The sequence below is a fragment of the Hippoglossus stenolepis genome, chromosome 4 (genome assembly GCF_022539355.2).
Source record: "Hippoglossus stenolepis isolate QCI-W04-F060 chromosome 4, HSTE1.2, whole genome shotgun sequence".
In the NCBI taxonomy this organism is placed as follows: Eukaryota; Metazoa; Chordata; class Actinopteri; order Pleuronectiformes; family Pleuronectidae; genus Hippoglossus; species Hippoglossus stenolepis.
Window position 1 is genome coordinate 21,875,355 of NC_061486.1, and position 20,456 is coordinate 21,895,810.

General features: G+C 39.3%; 1 protein-coding gene across 11 annotated transcripts in view; it reads right to left on the minus strand.

Annotated features, from left to right (window-relative positions):
• Positions 1-20,159, minus strand: part of gramd1bb (GRAM domain containing 1Bb) — a 97,702-nt gene extending 77,543 nt beyond the window's left edge. For 6 of the 11 annotated variants that reach the window (XM_035153634.2, XM_035153633.2, XM_035153635.2 and 3 more), the window contains exons 1-2: positions 6,982-8,190; positions 662-799 (exon numbers count right to left, since the gene is read on the minus strand). In XM_035153634.2, the coding sequence (XP_035009525.2) occupies positions 662-799; positions 6,982-7,391 (548 nt within the window). In that variant the 5' untranslated portion in view covers positions 7,392-8,190. Of the gene's footprint in view, positions 1-661; positions 800-6,981; positions 8,192-19,950 lie in introns of those variants that run through there. The other 5 variants (XM_035153629.2, XM_047339476.1, XM_035153637.2 and 2 more) reach the window with 3 other exon arrangements.
• Between the last annotated feature and the right edge of the window lie 297 nt (positions 20,160-20,456).

Consider the following 20,456-nt stretch of genomic DNA (forward strand, 5'->3'; position numbering starts at 1 on the left):
AGGCCTGTTAAATCACTCAACAGCAGCGAATTCCCGGGAGATGAAGAGCTAATGATGGTTCCTGTCTCTCATCTCACACTGAGCGACAGGGAAGCACAGACACTGAAGGAGTTACATGTGGCCACTGTCGGATCACTGTTAAATAGCCAGACACTACCTGGAAAAAAAACTGGTTATAATGTCAAAGAAATGAGACCTGGATGCTCATTAATGTCACATCAGAAACAATATCAGTGTGTTGTATTTACATGTTTGCGAATCTATTCTCACCAAACAGGTTTTTCAAAGAGGAATAATGTTGGTGTAAAAAAGGCTTTTATTTCTATTTAAAAATAAAATCTTAATCAAAAGCCACAATGAAACAAACGGAAACAGCTCACACAGTACAGCAATGTCTCTGTCTGTCTATCACCACCATGGGCATCAGAATAGGGAGGAAGTGCCCTCTAGTGGAGGATTCATGCAGCAAATGAACAGTCGTGATGAAAAACGATGGAATGCAATGACATTTTGGGTTGATTGTTCAGCCCAGCAGCATGAATCTATCTTCTATGATTTTCATTTAGTTTTATTTCATCATACATTGATTTCAAAAGGGTTGCAAGAAATACATTTGGAAAATCTCTTTTAAGAAAGGTATGCACACACACACACTGCTCACCTCTCTTCTAGGATTAATGGAGTCAGGAACCGAGTGCTGTCGTCCTCATGGCTGCTTGGCTGGCTGCTTGGCTGGCTGCTTTGCTGGCTGCTTTGCTGGCTGCTCTGCTGGCTGCTCTGCTGGCTGCTCTGCTGGCTGCTGCATGGGACACAGGAGGTGTTAGTCAGTCAATAAAATGTGTGTCTAGTAAACTGCAATGTGAATGTGATGGTTGTGTGTCCATTTTGTGTTATGTAAAAAAGCCTTGATTTGAATATGAAACAATACGTGAACATCAAGAGAATAAAGTATAATATGAACAAACCTAAATATATGTACAGTTCATTTTTAACATTTTAAAAATATTTTCAATTGTATTGCACTACATTATCCAAATAATGTCACTTCCTGTCATAAATATGTTGCAGCTGGGCCTGAAATCACCTGTCCAAGGTCCTGCAAATAATGTGAAAATTATATATACAGCAACTGTCAACTATATATGGCAACTTTGTCTGTTAGTTTAGTGATACAATTCCTGTCTTATATGTGCACAACTCCAAAGATAACACTAGAGGGGGCTATATGACACAGGTAATGCACAAGATTAGGCTTTTGATGATAATTAAAGAGGGTTACAGATGTGTAAATGAATACACAGAGAGAATCATTAATGCATAACAAGCATGAATAGTTTAACATCAGGTTATTCATAAATAATGCAGAGGTTAAAGTTTATATAATTCTTATATAAACATTTTTCCATTTAATTGTCAAAAGAGTGAAGTTCTACCTGCACACAGAATATGAATGAAATCCCAGAAGAAGATGTTTTTTTCCGCCTCCTCTCTTTCTCTTTCTCGTGTTTAAAAATGGATGATCTCCCCTGGTTTAATGTGAAATATTCTATTCAGCACTTCATATACGATAAAGATAAACTAAACAACCCTGGAAAAGTTTTACATTTGTTCGAGTAAAAGACTAAGCCGAGTCAGTCTCTAAGTAAACACAATGAAATATAGCACAATTAATGTAAAACTAAAAGTATGTTTTGATGGAAAGAACAGCATACTGTTTTCTTTGTTCATCTCACCAGATGTAATGTGAGACTGATACGTTGAAGTTCAGGTAGCAGAGAGCTAAGGTAACCTCACCTTATAATGCTGCTCTGAACACGATCAACATGATCAATACTGTTTATGACCAATGGAAGATATTTTTTTTAAGTATTACGCTTTTACTGTGAAGAATTTACCAGACAATTGCTGGCATCATGTACAAACATGGGATTATTGTTTGATCTTTAAAATACAATTTTTATGGGATATGAATTTCACTCCCACATGCTTCTTGTGCCGCTGCTGCAGGTGCAGTGTGTCTGCACACCGTCCTCTCAGAGCGGACACGTGTGTTGTAAAGGAGGTGGTGTTTGTTTGTGTATATGTCATTGTTTATATCCCTGCCCTTTAGAGCGCATTCATTTGAAATTAGAGGGTTGACATGGCATGGGCCCTCACTGAATTATTTAGCACTCATAAACAATTGATGCAATATGGGAAACAAAGTAAAAGTCTAATAAAGAGCTGAAATTACAAATATATATATATATATATATATAGAGTAAAACCACACGAAATGCGCAAGATTATTTTACAGGTTTTTGCACCATATAGTCAAAAACAACCTCAGGGAGAATATAAACTTATTTCAGATTAAGTATGGATGAATGTTTTATCTACATAATTCAAATATATGGATATGGAGAAATATTTATATATTACTATCATTTGATATAACATATCTTGTACACACTGTCTTTACATTTTTGGCTATTTAAGTAAGAAGATTTTATTTATTGAATTTATAATGAAGAAAGATGTTGTTACCCAATTAAAGAACAGGTGGATTCATATTTCTTTAAATACACATTGTGTGACATTACACAATGACACATTTGATTTCTTGTTTGCCTCTTTGCGAGACTTGGGCGTCTGAAACATTGAAATGTTTGGACGAGGTGGAAGCAGCGAAGCCTGGTGAAAGATGCTGAACCACTTCCTCAAAATAGTCCTGCTCTTATCAGACAGCAGAGCGGCAGATTCCACTGTGTCTACAAGCCTGCACTGTTCACAGACACACATACATAGATATAGGTCCACACATGGCTTAAAGTATACGCATCCTATGCAAAACAAAAAGGACAGGAAAGAGACTGAAATGACGAGATTACGATGCTACAGCCGGTGACACATCAACAAAGGTGATAAGATTGAAGACTTGTCGTGGACTATGAACAGCTGACTAAGGCTCCCCTCAGCTTAAAATCAAAACACAGACACATTCTCGTGACTAACCTAATTTAAATCTTAATGAAATATATTTTGAATACTTACAATAATTTGATCTGCTTCCATGGAGAAAAAACCATGTCAACATCTCACATTGCACCAGACCTCATGAACAAACCTCAAGAATGCGGTTAACTATAAATGCTCTGCCATGTTTGTATATTAACTAGACCATTACAACAGGTTTCCTCCCACAAACTCTGTGTAAGTTATGTAAGTGAAAGGAATTAACTAGAAACTTAGTGTACTGCACACTTTGTGTACATGTTCACATAAAAAAAAACAAACAATAAGGCATAATGACGTGATTATGCAGAAAAAGTATTTGTAAAAAATGTGCCATTGATAGCAACTTTAAAAGAATTTCAATCTCTAGAAATGCATGATAGGATGTTACACGGTAGGGCTGAGCAAAAAGCAATATCAATAATTATCGCAACATAATTTTCATCAATAACCAAAAGCAATATTACAAAAGTCCATTATATATATTGATACATTGCTTATTCATTGTGCACACATGATTGTGAAAACTTTCAAAGTACAACCTTCACTTTGGAGCAAAAATATGTTAAAAACTTGAAAGAAACAAATATTTCATTTAGTGATTATCATCAATATTGACTGATAAAAATAGTAATATTGATATATTTTTGGGCCATATGGCCCAGCCCTATTGAATGTAATAGACTATGAAATTGTAGCATAAGCTACTTCAGAGGGTCAAAGTGCTGGGCAGTCATGAGTGTCACTCCTAATGCAAGAGGTAAAAGTTCAGCGACTTGTTTAAGAACGAAACTACTCCAGCAACAAACAACATGTGACTGTAACTCCTGGAGACCGACCACTATGAAGTTTAAGGCTCAGTCAAATGGTTAAAACTTTGACATGGTTTTCCATTTGCAACTCTTTTTAGAATCCAACAGTCATGTCTACAAACCAACTAAATTCATTCAAGCAAAGTGACAAGTTAGTCCTGCTCAGAGTTAAATTTCAAAAATCATGGTTTAATTAGGAATAAACAGTTCATTCCTAACAGCCAGAGAAGGGACAAAGTACAGTCGATACATTTGCAAAAACTATTTTAGCAGTTCTGTTTGAGACTTATTTTCCTCCTTTGCATTTCAATTATCTCACATATTCACAATTCGTAGACACATATTTCACACACAGACACAGTTTGTAAATATGGCTGTTGTCAAGACTAAGAGTCTGCAGTCAAGCTAGAAACTTAGAGTCCGTTCCCCCTAAAGCCACAGATGTGGTTTGAGCTAAATGCTAACACTAGCATGCAAACATGCTCACAATGCTGACGTTAGCATTCTGATGTTTATGCTTGGAGCAATTGTTGAAAATTTGTAAAAAATTGTTTACACTACTTAGGTATGTTAAAGAACAAATCATAAGAAATGTCTTCGAAAAATATTAGACTTTTTAATAAATTATTAGAATTTTTTCAACACCCACATTTCATGACCATTTGCATGAATGAACCCTAAAAACCTTTCACAGACCTCCACACATTTAAGGACCACTGGTTTAGATAATGTTCACCATCTTAGTTTAGTGTGTTGGCATGGCAACACTTACTAACTACAAGGGCACTCAAAACAGTGCATTCCTCAGTCCCCTTATGACACCACATTTATAGTCAATAGATCCAGATTTGTATCTGTAACAAATTGTACGGCCTCATAAATATCAGTCCTCTAAACATGCTGGATTTTTTAAATAAAGATCCATGAATTACTCTCTGAGAAATCATGGGAAATGTTGAATAATGCCTCATATACAGTAACAATGTCAAAGAAAGAGAAAAGAAAATCCTGGATCTGCAAAGTGATCTGCACCAAAATATAATGGGTTCTTCCCTGACCCATACCACATCCTTCCACCAAGTTACATGGTAATGTGTGTAATCCTGCTAAACAACAAACAAACAAATGCTGATGAAAACATAACTTTCCGTGCTGAGGTAAACAGCATTAAACTCAAAGTGCAACTGAAGCTGACTGCAATGTTATTAGTTTTGCATGTATTTGGTCATAAACCACAGTAAATGAAAACTTTGTTTTATCCAATGACAACAAGTTAAAGTTACAGTTCATCCAGTGTGGTACATGACTATCAGCCTTGTCAGCCATGGCATCCAGTCAAGATATTTGAATTAAGCACATATTTGGACCTAATGGTGGACCTACATGTCTACACACCAGATACGGGTGGCCAGTATACCAGTATTCAAGACATGGGTTTTGCATTACTGTCATTACCGTGATAAATCAACAGCCTAATTTCATCAAGCAAGGTGCGAGGTAAAAAGGGAGCAGCCCAACTTATCAATGACAGCATCAAAAGTAGCATCTAAAAGACGAGGCCAAAGGAGACAGAAGTTATACTGTGATATAATACTGTTACTGTCCAAAAAGTGAGAATACCATGATATTCAATTTAGGTCCTACACCAGAGACAATGTGTTTAAATTATAAGTGCCTCAAATGAAGTCACCAGAGGCTGAACATTTTACAATGTTGCTATTGTGGGACAGCCTTTCATTAAATATCAGGTTGTCAAAAACTGCAAAAATAAACAACACTAAGTAAAAACAAAATAACCTGCCCACGAGGCAGCGATAATTAACGGATGTGGACAACAGTGCTGACTTGTAAGAAAACGATCTGCGAGGACACGGTGTACAGCTGCACGCTGTGTCCTCGCAACCTTACATGACCAAAATTGCTTGTTCTGCTTCATAAATAATTAAGTGAAGATAAACATTAAGATTTTGATTATTTATGTCACTCCCACGCAGCTTTAAGCCTGTAGAATTTCTGACATGCTACATGCAGCTTGTAACAGGGAGCAGACATTTTTCTTTCCTTCCGACAGAACTCCAGTTGTTGTTGATTGCGAGAAGATGCTGTTATTTCCCCCAAAATACACAAAGTGGGCCACGTCCAATTAAATATCCTGTGAATAATCACAGTAAAATGAGACAATCATTTTTGCATTTTGAATTTTGTTGTTGTTGATTCTATTTTACAATGGCTGAAGCTCAGTAATAGTGGTTGCATTATAGCTGCTCAGAATTCTCAGGATACTTTGCTTAATTCAAAGCACCAGATTCTCTACAGTTTCTTACAATTTGCAGGCTTTGACTGAAATATACTTACAGGTGAAATTACTTAAATTGTTGAAATACAACTTTGTAAAGGCTGAGATACTTATTGACCCTATGACCTTTCTTCTTAGTGCCACTATCACATACTTTATCTTAGATGTCAGTGTATCTCACAACAAATCACCTGTAAACCCGAAACACAGGACAGCAACATAGAAAACTAGAATGACACTCAGTGGGGCACATCCACCAAGGCCCAACAGTCCACTTAAATCCAATCAAGCTGCACCACTCATAGATATGAGTTCCATAAATGTGCCTGATTTAATCAAGATTCATGGATTATTCACTGGGATAATGTTGTAAAACACACTGTTTCACAATGTTAAAGAAAGTGAAGACAAATTCCTGCATCCACACCAAGATTTCTGTTGTTTTTGTGCAATCTTGCTTAAAATCAAAACCAACCAATCAACAAACAAACGGACAGGGGTGAATCATAACCACGAGTGGAAACTACACAGGACGGTGCATTAGTCTACTACCATTAGTGCTGTGTTGTTACAGGCGGATGCTTGCAGCAGTTTTATAAAGTGAAAAGGCCATTTTGTGTTTCAGACTGGGCACAAGATTGTTGATTGAGCTGCAAGATGTTGAGCAAGTATCCAAGTCTGAAAAGCTAAACAAAGCATCAAGCTAAACACTATACTATACACACTATACTCTAAAATACCTGACATTACAAAACTGACAAATCTTTCAGTTAGTGATAAACCACATTAGTGCAGTTAGCAGGAGCCTTGCAGCAGCATGGAGGTATTAGGGGAGAGAAAGGGAATGGGGAGAGGTGAGTAAGGGGGGGGCATACCAACCTGCTCTCACTGACATGCTCCTTCTTCTCTCGGACCTTCAGCCACTTCCTCAACAGGAAACGCTTGCGGCGAGGGGAGGCACTGGGCGTGGAGCAGCTGGACCAGGAAGACAGGGCATCTTCATCGCTGGATGGCGTGATCTCAATGGAAGGCAGCTGGAGGTACTCCTTGGAGCCGGAGTGGGACCGAGCTGTGAGGTGGCAACTGTTCAGCCGCCCTCTTTCGATCTCCCTCTCGCTGGGCACGTTCCTCATGCGGCGCATCTTGAAGCGCTTGCGCCGGAGAGTTGGGGTCGAGGAGCTGGATCGCAGGCAACCATCCGACACGCCGTTGTTTCCTCCGTCTGAGTATGCTGGAGCATCGATTGGGACGCTTACCTGGAGTGAAGGAGGTCTAAGAGTGTCACTCATGGTCCTGACTGGCTTACTAAAATACAAATGCAACACCCAATGAACTTCTTTTTTTAGATTCTTGGTTACAAGAATTGAAGACTTTGCAATTCGGCAGCTTGAAGGGCGATTAGCTACAGCAAATTTGAGGTTTAGTGCAGAATAGACGAGGCACAATTTAGATCCTTGAAAATCTTTGTTGGACCTCCCACAGCCCCCTCAGTTCCTCTTGTCTATTCTAAAGCACTGTCCATGTGCCAGCCAATGGTTTGAGAGACTGGCTGAGAAGTCCTGATAGCAGATATCTGGGGCCTGAGCAAGTCCTTCTGCTGCTCTTCAGCTGTTGGTTGATATGTATCAGCTCAGTGGCTATCTGACAGACTGTGAAGAGCAGTCTTGTGGCAGTAAAGTCAGTCTCTCGGCTGGGGAGGAGAGGGCTGGATTAGATAACAAAGGGGGCTTCTGTTCTGAGAGCAGCAGATGAAACATGTATAAGGCCTGTCAGGGAGTGTAACACAACTCCTTTGCCGTTCCGGCCAGGGACAAGCGGGCCAAGTTACACGTACTCACTTAACACATTGGCTATGCTACAGTCCGAGCTGCCAGAGCTGTTAACTTAGCGGCTGTTGCTAATGCTAAAGGGGAAGGCACCAACTGTCAGTCCTTGAATATTGATGCTGAAGTTGTGTAAAAAAGGCTGCAAGGTTGTTTGTTGTCACTGTGTGCACATTTTGGCACTGCTGCAGCACCGGAGGTCTCTGTCAGCTCAGCTTGTGCCCATGCCAGAGGGGGAAAGGTCCTTCTTGTACCCCAGTGTGTCGCCGTCTCCACGTGGTTAATACCTACAGGTTAGAGGGAGGTGAAAGGACTGCAAGGTACAAGCAAGGCTGTGGGTGATAATGACCAAGTTAAGCAGCCAAGTGAACACACACACACACACACACACACACACACACACACACACACACACACACACACACACACACACACACACACACACACACACACACACACACACACACACACACACACACACACACACACACACACACACACACACACACACACACACACACACACGAAGATAATCTAAAAGGCAGGCATAATTTGCAGGAGACACACAGGACACAGGCATACACCATGATAAGCAATCACAGGAAACAGGCAGCACTTCTGATCAGATGCACAAACACACTCAAGCATGGTCACATTCTGATCTGATAAGTACACTGCCTATCCACCACCATGCACCAGTCAAAGTTTATCAATCCCTAATGTCTTTCTTTCTTTAAAAAACGTCATTGAGCGTATCACAGACCTTTAAACAGTCTATCAATGTCCACAAACAAATCAGAGTTAACCTTCAACCTTCATGGATTACTGCCACTCTAGACAATGCATATCTGAGTGACGGCTAACAAGTTTATCTTTTGAAAGGGCAGCCAAGTGTGCACCATAGTGACAAATGTCTGATGTTGGACGAGGTGAAAATGTGGTTAACCTTTGACATTTTGCCAAATATGGGCAAAAAAACAAACCTGTCAGGTTTGACAGGAGAACTCTCAAGCAAACCAAGGAAAAACATAAAATGGGATATGGTAAAAACCATTGCAAAGCAAGTGATCAAAGTGGGAGTGTAATGAGCAATGATGTTGTCCCACTCAGGAGCAGGAGGAAATCAGATGTCGGAGTCAGGTGGATGTTTATTCCCTATGAAGGTTCCCTGAAGCTGCCGGCTGACTTATGCCCAACTGACTGTCCGACTTGACCATTGACAATACCGTGAGTTCCCTGTACATATTGTAAATAGGCATGCTGTTGTTATTGAAGCGACAAGGAGGTTTCTCTTTCTGTTCACTTTCCTAAATTGTTGGTTTATGAAGATAGACATCAGATTACGCACCCACTACTACCCCCCCTAAAAAAGAAAACCGAGGTATGAACCAAACTGTGGCTCTAAAACTGAGGTCCGAACCGAACCGTTGATTTGGAGGATCGTTACAGCCCTACTTGTTGGAGATCAGCCTTAAATGCAGCATATACAAAATCAATAGTAAACCCAAGCAGCGTTCGGCTCATAGCCTAAACCATTAACATCAGAATAATAATTATTCTGCACATATGGCATTCTCAGCTGGACACTTATGAGGGGACAAACAAATAGCAGGGGTAACTTATCTGTCTACTGACAAAGGAAGACACAGCCTATCCTGTTTGCACAGGTCATATTATAATAGTACCATTTATTACTACATTATCCATTCAAATGAATCTTTTAAAAGTTGTGAATACTAATTCATAGAACATTTATTTTGGGAACAGAATGTTATGCAACAGTATATTTAAAATACAGGCTTAATATTGAGATGAGACGATCCAGAGTCAAAGAGACTCTGTTACAGAAAAGGAAATGTGTTTTCTGTGGAAGCTGATATGGATTTAACGTATCAGAAATGTGAAAGGGGACTAGTGTAATTGTTTTGAAATCTGACTGTATGTGGTCTGCACTGTAAATCTAAGTTTTGGTGCTGCTCTCATTCAGAGAGGTAGACAGCCATTCATTAGTCTTGCCTGGAGGAAGTGAGAGAATGAAAAAACCTTTTCTTAAATGGAATAAGTGAGAGGAGGCCTGATCTTGGAGATGATCCAGAGACTTAATAGAAGTGGGATTTGACAGCTGCACCGACTGCACTACAGAAGACACTTTGAGGCCAATACAAAACTGACTCATAGGTTTCTGGCAGAGGGATTTAAAGCAGCAGCTACGCAGCTTAAGTGAATAAAAAACTCATATCTCCCTTAAGTGTTGACTTTAAAAAACACATTTTAAGGACTGCTGAAATTTAGTATGACAAAAATAGCTTTCATTATTTAATGTGTTTAGAAGAAATCAGTTGTGCTATAAAACTGTAATATGATAGACCAATGTCGACCAATACTCCTTTGGTTAAAGCATAAATGGACAACGGGTTTTGACCTAAGCGAGTAAAAGCGAGTATGTTAGTTAGTTGTTCAATATGCACAACACAAAAAGGTTTCTGTTTAAAAGACAGAAGTGAACAGTTAGAACTCTGTTTCTATGACACTGCCTGGTCTGTCTGTTCATCAGGAGTCTGACTGTCATGTCAAAAGCAATGCAGAGACACTGACCTTAATGTGCAGCCATCAAAATATCACTGGAGATATAGAGCATCCGAATCAGTGACTGCGTTTAAATGGACAATAGCTTTATGACCTTAAGACAATTCTCTGACTATCTTTACATGAGCAGCTACTAGAATATGCCATTCATATTCATGTTTAAATGTTACAGAGCATAGTCTTATAATCACTACGTCATATGTCCGACATTTCCACCATAATCTTAAAACCCCAACTGTAAATAGTTAAATGCATGATAATACTGTTTATCATTTTGAATTTAATTTTGTCGTTCTTCTTTTGTATGGTCTTATCCAGGTTAGGGTAATCAGAAAATGCTGTTTTCATGGCACTGTCTTATTCAGACTGTTGTCTTAATCGGGTTAATATTGGTGTCATAAACTATGCCATCTGTCTGGCTTCTAGTTAAATATTATCTTTTATATAACTCTATAAAATAAAGGTAATTTTGGGATGGCCTAATATGAAGACCCATTAATAACCATGTAATGGTCAAATACAGCTTGAATCAGAAATGGACTCAAACAAATTTGAGGCATTCTTGCTAAAGGTCAAAATTCAAACACTACTATCAGTGCCAAATATTATAGTTTACTTTTAGACTCCATCAGCCTTGATTCATTCACAAATATTTGACTTAAAGCAAATAGGGTGTCTAAAGGTCAATGCTATTCGGTTGAAACACTGTCTCATTATTTCCGTCTACAAATTCCCAATCTTGGTAAAATCAAACCTTTAATGACCATGAAGCTTGAACTTTAACAGGATTAACTAAATGGTTTACTAGATAGGTTACTCATCAACATATCCACATTTACTTATCTATACTTATTCTGCCACGATTACTATTCAGCTAAATGGCACTCTTAATATTTTCTTCCCCTGTTTATCCTTCATAGAAAAACAAAACAGAATGGTCCTAAATCCTTTGCGCCATCAATCCACGAATCTACCAAAAAGGAAACTGCTGTCAGAACCCAACTTTGCTGCAGAGATTAAAGTGTGAGTGGTTTGATGATCAGATGGTTCCTGGTTTGATTCCTGGTTTCTCCAGGCTTTGTTTATCTTGGAATATTTGTGGCTGACACATTAAACGACCTTCGCTCTCCCGTCACTGAAGGGGGCGATCTCTATTATTTATTCAAACATACACAACCTCTGTTCGGGTTCCTCTAATGTCCTCAAAACTACTTGGGAGACAGATTTGGGAGAGGTGATTCTGAGTGATGTGTGGGGAGAGATCTTACATCTCGGGGAGAGATCGTACACAGGTCATCTATTGGTGGCAAACACAGTTTCACTCAGTGCAGGATTCTGCACCGAGCTCACTACACCGTGATTGTAAAAATGTTTGAAACGTGTCTCCCATGTGTGATCGATGTCGACAAGCGCCAGGAAGTTATACACATATGTTCTTGGGCTGTCCCTCTTTGAATAGATTCTGGTCTGAGGTCTTCCAAATATTATCCAAGGCAACTGGGAGGAATCTTGTCCCTAACGTTTTTTCTGCTCTTTTTGGTGTGTTGCCCTTTCCGCTTAATTTGTCTTCTGCCAATAAGGACTTGATAGCGTTCACAACTCAAGAAGATTAATATTGTTACAATGGAAATCCTCAGCTCCAACTACCCATGCGAGATGGATCAAAGAAGTGTTTTTTTCTCTTTCATTGGAGAAAATTAGGTTGACCTTGTCTGGGACTGCTAACACATTGGCTTTATCACTCTAAAGGGGGTATGTGCCAAGGGGACTGTAATATTTTCTAAATGTGAAAATCAATAAACAACATTTAAAAAAAAAGAAAAAAAGCCAGTCGAAGTAATACAAAAAAAATCATTGTCACGTGACCCTGATCTTTTCTCCTTCAGGAAGTAAAAGCAAAAAAAGTTCCCTCCAGTGCTTGTGCAGAATTCAGAAAAATTTGATCAGGTGTCTGCACTGAACCAAGAAATAAAACAAGTTCAAAATCAACTGCTTTATTCCATAATGGAAGTAGAAATTCAATTGTTTGAATTTTGATTTTATTGTCCATTGCAATGTTTCACTGTCACCATAGTCATATACTTATATATATATCTCAGGCCTACATCTTACTGTATCAGTACTGACGGCGTCCTGGTATGTTATAAATGATTAAGATAATAATGACCAATTCATTCACTCCACATGCATTATTAAATCATCATGAAGTCATTGTTTAATATTCATTATGAAAGGTGTTATGAAATGCATTGAACGAAATGCCTTCAACTGTACAAACTTAAGATGGATGGATGTGTTAAGAAAAGCGAAAAAAACGCTGACAGACCAAAATATCATCTATGCCTCTTCTGTCACGGCACTGTTTGTGTTCCTATAGAAATGTGCAGTGTGGGGCTATACACACATATACACCCACACCCACAACAATAATACACACAGGCTCTGCAGGCGGTGTGTAGAGGTGGGGGAAAATAATGCATAAATCATGAGGAGACAACGTTTCTTGTTACAGTTTCACACGTTCCTCGGGTCGTAATATGCCATCGCTAGGCTTAACTCAGGTGATGTCATAGTTAAGCATATGGAAATGGTTCATAATCTAGTTAAATTAGTTTTGTCTGCAGCCACTTCCATGAATCTGTCTGTATTTATGTTTTTGGATTTCGTAAACATATTTCATTCATTAAAAGATTTTTTTTTTCAGAGTCATGTCATAGAAAAGGGAAATACTGTAAAACACTGCACTCTGCTGGAGAGCATGTTGACTCACCTGTGCAGTGCAACAATAGAAAAAAAAAATACAACGCACGGCAGGAAGGACCCTATGGTGACCTATCCATCTTGTGTCTCAGTGCTGTGTGCACTTTGCCATGCGAACATTAGTGGAGTCAACAGATGGACCCACCACGGAGCAGCTTTGCTGTTACAGCTGAGACAAGGGATCACAGTTTTCCATCACCGTCATGGCTGCACTTGCAGAACAACCATGTGAATGCTTGCCTTTCACGCGTCATTACTGACCATCTAAGTTCAGCTCCATTGTTCCCTGCCTCTCTATTCTTAGCACCGTGTCCCAGTCAGCACAATGTCAAAGACTGAGGGCAGATTACAGAGGCATGCAAATGCTGATTAAATGAACTCTCATAAAAAACATACTCCGATTAGTCAAATTAATTCTTCACAAGGGTACATATCCGAGGAGCAGGAAATCTCTTTGTCATGGTGAGTAAAGACTGAAAAGACTATGACAATAAGACGGCTGCTGTAACAATCAGAGAGAAAGATATATTATATATATGTACATGTTTTCTTAAAGTCACATCTCAGGTCTATATGGTAAACAGCATAGTAATGCAATGCAGCATTTATTGTGAGGATCCAAGATAACATGAACCCTCTGAATACGATTTCCATTTGAGTCAAATTAAAAACACGGAATGACCACAACATAAGTGGAATGACCACAATGATTCTATTTACAGTAATATCCCAACTATTGACCTCATTCTGCATAAGACTATTATGATATTTGGTGGCTAACAGAATATTCTATTCATATTCCTGATTACATGTTACAGAGCGTAGTCTGGTTATGATGTCAAGCAGTTGGTAACTGCTGTGTGTTGATGTTGCAATATTATGGGATTAAGATGTAAACATTTCTATATAATGTGACTATGGTTGAAATACTTTGTTTATCATAATTTGATTACTGATTATTTCGAGTATGACCTTATTCAGGTTAAGGTAAATACCAAATGCTGTTTACATGGCAGTGGCTTATTCAGACAACTGTCTCAATCGGGTTAAGATCAGAATATTGATGTCCATGTAAACATGTCTAAAGTGATTGGTGGTGTCACACCTGTGGCACAATTTGACCTGCTGCTTCCATAGTTGTTGAATAAAGGCGTGATATTTAAATAAGTTTTAAAAACCCTTAATTTAAATGGTAGGCAGGGTGTATTTTCAAAGGAGACATATTATGTTTTTTTTTTCGGTTTTTCTTTCCTCTGCCGTGTTATATTTTTCATGTATGTAAAAGGTCTGCAAAGTTAAAAAACCCAAATTCTCTGGGTTGTGATGCACATGGCATCACAATGCTCCACATTTTCATAATGCACAGCTAGCGGCTAATCTAGCACGCCCCCTAACAAAGCCAGGTAAAGAAAAATTGGAGTCCAACATTTCCTACGTGCACTGGAAGTGGTTGACCAATCAGAACAGGGTAGGGCAGCTGGCCAATCAGAGGAGACTGGGCTTTATCAGAGGGAGGCCTTAAAGAGACGGGTGTTTAAGACGGAGGAAGAAGAATTTGAGAAAATACTTGACAGAGGGCTGCTAGTAGACTGAAGCATAGTGCTTATATCACTGCACCAGTCACAAGGTCTCTGACCGGCCGGCAAAAGGCAGAAATTGCAAAAGGCGACCATTTGTCCAATACATATAACACACAAACAAAAGCACTTCTGAAAAATGTCTTTGTATTTAAATAACATTACCATAAAATAAATTATGTAATTTGTCAGTGGTTATGATATGTGATATTTGATATGTGCAATGCATACACTGTATGGAAAAATGTCAGACCCCTTCAGCTAACAACAGTGCTGTTCAATGGAGAAAAAAGCTTCGACAATTATGATGAAATCATAATACTACATAAAATATCTGTGTCTGTGTAACTTTTTTCTCACAGGTATGATGCTTTTGATGTGCTGTGTACATATGGTCCATACTCCCCACATAAAACATGGCTACAGTATTGATGCACAAATGCATACATGCACTGTGAAGCCATGACAAGATTATGAAATCTGCTCACGTAATAGGATTCACCTCATTTTATCTTTTTTCTTTCCTGTGCTTATCTACAGTGTAAATCTTACTAGAGCTCCAGTCTGACTGGCATCCGAGTGCACACGGGACTCGCTGTAAAGACGACTGAAGGAACGCATTGTGCCATAAATGACTCGCTTGAAAACACACCACTCTCTTTCTTCCAGCTCTGCTGCTGCGCTGCTTGCCAGACAGTTAAGTTATTTATGGTAAAATGGCCTCATTGTAAATATGGCCTAAATACAGTAAGGTTGTATTCAGGTCATTTATTACTTACGTAAGGTTACATTAATAGCTGCAAAGCTACAAGTCACAGGACTTTATACACAAACTTTAACATAAAGCTATGTCAAAAAAGTATTATGCATTGCGATGTGGTCAGAGTAAATCCTTATCATTCAGAGCAGGCAGCAAATCCTGAGTTCCACAATCCTCATCGTCAACTTGGCTGCTCCATCCATCTTCTCTTTTGTCCACGTCTATGGAGACTCGCTGTACTGATGAAAACTGGAGCTTTCATCTCTTATTTAGGTACCCTTCCTTCTAAAAATAGCACCGTTACACTATGGAAACAGGCACAGCTCTGGTAAAGGAGAACATAGTCGCCTATGTGGTATTATGGGAGACTGTGGTGAACACACACCCTAACTGGTTCACTCTCACAACTAGGATGAAAAGAATTTAAGACATTTAAGGAACCTGAATTAAAAAAAAATTTGACTGAATGAGTAGTTGGTTTCAAAAGTGCATTGAATGCATTGAATGAAGGGCTGATCTGAAGAAGCAAAAGTCTGAAACAAATCTGAGATTAAAATGGTACATACTTAGAGATGTTGAGATACCAATACCAACATCGGAAATGCCTCAAATTCTGCCGAAAATGCCCGGTCGAGCATCTGCGAGTATGCAAATCTATATACCAATCCAATACCACGTATTTAAAGTATATAAGTCTCACCCAGATAAAACTACAATTTGCTTTTCCCCATGGATACCTTCTTCTTTGCGGCCTCAAAATAGCAGTTGCGCTGTACTGCCACTGTCAAGTACCATTTCTAGAGCAGCAATGAAGAAATGTTTTAGCTAGTTAACATTAAGCTAGCAGCTAACATTTTGCCAATATTTGACACTGGTAATACACGAGTAATACACATGGTGCCGTGTACCATATAAACGACCATAGTTTTGAGTGGGTCTGATCTGATTCTGCAGCATCTGATCTCTATCAGCCCTAATAAGCCTTAATAAATGCAATCAAACTGGAAGCTCTGGATTTTCCATAGAAGCCTTGGTGGATCACGGTTTCTATCAGTGTTTTAATCTTTGTGGCAGCAACTCTGTGTGAATTAGTTCTGACTATGTTTTATTATTTTAAATTGATGAAATGCTGCTGACACACTCCATTTGGGTCTGTCATACTCTACTTTCACATTTCGTATCGCTAATGTCAGTGATGTTTATGTTGCTGTACAAGCGACCAAAAAACTCTGCTGGGACGGAATCTAGGGTGTGAACTTTCCACATCTACAATTGTGAATTAATTGGCAGATTCGTTTTTGCTTTAGAAGCAGCTGCTAAAATCTACTATCATACCAAGAAAGTGATGCACCAGTTTCTCTCTTCTGAAATGAGATATCAGCAGGAGCTGTAGCTTTTAGAGCTCCAGCAGATATAATGATCTCCTCCTGTCACACCGTGAGCAAGTTTTTAGATCTGTGCTCACAACTCATCTTAACAGCGTGAACTTCTCATAAGTCGATAATTAATGCACGATTCCCTGAAGGGCACAGTTTCCTGACAAAAATGTTCATTATAACCATTACTTAATTCACGAATGACTATATTTACTTCTCCTGTATTGTCAGGTGTTCAAACTGATGGTTGAAAACCACTAACAAGCCTGTCACTGTCAATGACTGCCACCATCTTTTGCAGTCGACAAAACAGCATTTAAACTGATTTAAAACGTTTCTTGAAAAATGTCAATACACGGGAAAACCATGTCGAGATCACACAGATTTAAAAAAAAGAAACAAGCCCTGCCCACTAAACTACATTGTCTCCGGAGCTGGTGGACTGTTACAAACTCTGGCACATATCTATGGTTTCAAGCCTATAGATACAAAGTTCAGAACGTACTATATTAGAGGTCTTTCACCAGAACAAAGCAAGAAAACACAGGAGAACAATCACTTGCATGATGAGCGAGCACAAACAAAATAATTTCACAGTGTATGTAAAAAAAACTTTTTATAACAATAAATAATTTATTAACAGTAACAACTGAGACAACTGCAAGCAACAGGCCGGGCTGTTCTTCAACAGTAATTTCCTGTGGAGTTAGGAGGCATTTTCCCAGGCCTGACTGTCACAAACAGCTGAGAGGAGAGGGGCGGACGGAAGCCGGGAGACATTGGTCTGTGAGATGCATTCAAAGTGGTCTCATTCAGTGGGACAGAGCTGGCCACAGCAACAGCCACACACTGTTTTATGTACTAACAGCTGTTGTTCGGAGCATGTTGTTGTTGTGCTGAGCTACAGGCCATTTCACAGCAAAGAAAATTCAAAGACAAGAGATTCATGAGGCGAAGCTCAAATGAGGACGTGAAATGGGGCAACTATACTTTGAAGACTTCAGAGATGCTGCAATCAGTGTTGGTTAAGAAATATCTCTAAAACTTTCATAAACTGTAACTGCTTGCCAAAAGGAGTCTTGTTAACAGTTCTAATCCTGAATGTGATTTACATAAATAAGTCAGTTCCTGAAAGGTTTCCAATTTTTTTGCTATGCGAAACACAATCCCACACTACGAGCTGGGTTAGGGTTTGGATTATCGAGACAGTGCTCTTTCATTTGTGTTCTGTTAAGATGGCCAAGTGTCAAGTGTAATCTAGTGCACTTTTAAAGAGCATTAATAGGCTTATTTTTACACTTTGTCTTATAGCTTTAAATACCACATACTCTTGCTGCATCAAAGGAAAATGTCAGAAAGAATAAATTCAGGTCATCATGCCTCACAAAGTTAACCACCGGTTGCACATGAACATATACTGCACATGTGTATGCGTGTGTGTGTGTACAAACATACAAATGAACCAGATCCTGATGGATAGTATTCACTATTATTATTAAACCATCCAATAAAAAATGCATGTCTTAGGCGATTCCGCCAAACAGTGTTCACGTAGACATTATGTTTTTTTTATTATTATTTGTTTCTTATGCCAACCCTGTCCACCAGTGCACTGATTACTCGTCATATACAGACAGACAAACACACAAAATACTGTAGTGCAGTAATCTGCTATTACCTTGAAATGTAATCAGCAGCAAGCAAATGTGAATCCAAAATAACCGAAGTGTTTATCAGAAGGTCCCCAGCAATACAGAGATGATGGAGATGTCACATATAGGCCACCTTCCTCTACTCAGAGTAAAGTATGTAAAAACAGCTATGGGCTGGCTATAAAGATTTTAGCCGAAACATCTAATATATTTCAAATCAACCTTAACCTCACAACAGCAACCTTCAACAGGAGGCTACAGACGAGGTGGTAATGTGCACAGGAAACATGTCAACGTCAGGAACAAATGGAGCAGATAAGGAGATTACAAACACTGATGGAGCAGTGAACACTTCTCCAAGGCAGAACTCATACTTGATACTTCTATTACTGTTTTTTACAGCACACAACTGAGTCAGGACCCTATATTCCTCTTTAGTCCTCCTCGGAATGATTACTAATGCGTTAAGGACTCGTAAGTTTGTAAGTGTAACAAGAGTTGGGCTGAGCAATAAAACAATGTCAACTATATTGCAATATCATTTCATCAATAGAAATATAACAAAGGTTGATCGATAGATAGTGTTTATGGACAGTGAGGAGATGTAACACATAATCAGGTGTGTAAAATGTTTTGCTGTTTATCAAGTGTTTGTCATTCTCTGCTCGTAAAGAAGAGTTTTAAACCACAATCTTCCCTCATGAGCCAAAATCAGTGATTGAACTTTAAAAAATATATAATGAGAGATTTATCATGATAATTATTATTGATATAATTAATTTAAATCATACGTGAAATTAGTTTTTTCTTGTTTAATCATAAACTACAATAACATCTGCATATAAAAACAATAGAGGTAAAAAAAATTTAAAAAATCCCTCGTGAAAACATTGTACTTTGATTTATATGCAATTCCTGGAAGCGTTTATTGACACACACACGCACGCACACACACACACACGAGCAGCAGCACCTGTTCCAGGCAAGCAGCAGAACCTCAGCAGCGAGTGCACGCAGGAACACGCAGCCTCCAATCACTGCGCCGCTATTTCCTGTCAGTGATCAATACGCTGTTTACTCAGAAGCTGCTAAATCGATACATTCAATTCAATCTCAGCATATGAACAGGGAGTCGGTTGCACGCTGAGTTTGTTAAACTGTCTTCACACACTTAATTGACGACGTTGTTTCGGTTTGTGCGTTTTAATCCTACGACGCAAAGCACATTTCAGAACAACACCACAGCAAAGTCAGCTCCGACACGGATAAAGCCCGGGAATAGAAAACACCGTGACACGTTTCCTCAGACTTTACCTTCGACTCGTCTCCTCCACAACTTCCACAAACTTGTCCCCCCCGCCGGTCTCACACGCAGCCGAACCCGGAGGCGGACTTTACGCACGGTGTCCATCCATGCCGACAGGTTTAGAAACAAATAGATCCGGAGCAGCGGTGGAAAGCTGGTTTTGCCCGGCGGAATAACACTGAAATCAGTGCATCTCGGAGGCGGAGACCCGTCACTTCACGGATGAGAGGCGCAGAGAGCAGACCACTGAGCAGTGACCTATCAGGGTCTGACCAGGCACCACCAATGACCTCCCTCCTTTTAACCTGTTCGTGGCCCCGAGTCCTGAACCCGTTCACTTCCTCCTTCCTGCTGTTCGTGATGAGATTCATTAATTCCAAGAGCCTCCATGTGGAGCAGGCAGTTGTTTAAACAGGGGGTTCTATCGGGGGTCTTCCAAACTCTGGTTCGAAGCAGTGGAAATTAAAAACCTTACTGTAATTCAATCAACACATATTGTCTACTGTCCGGACAG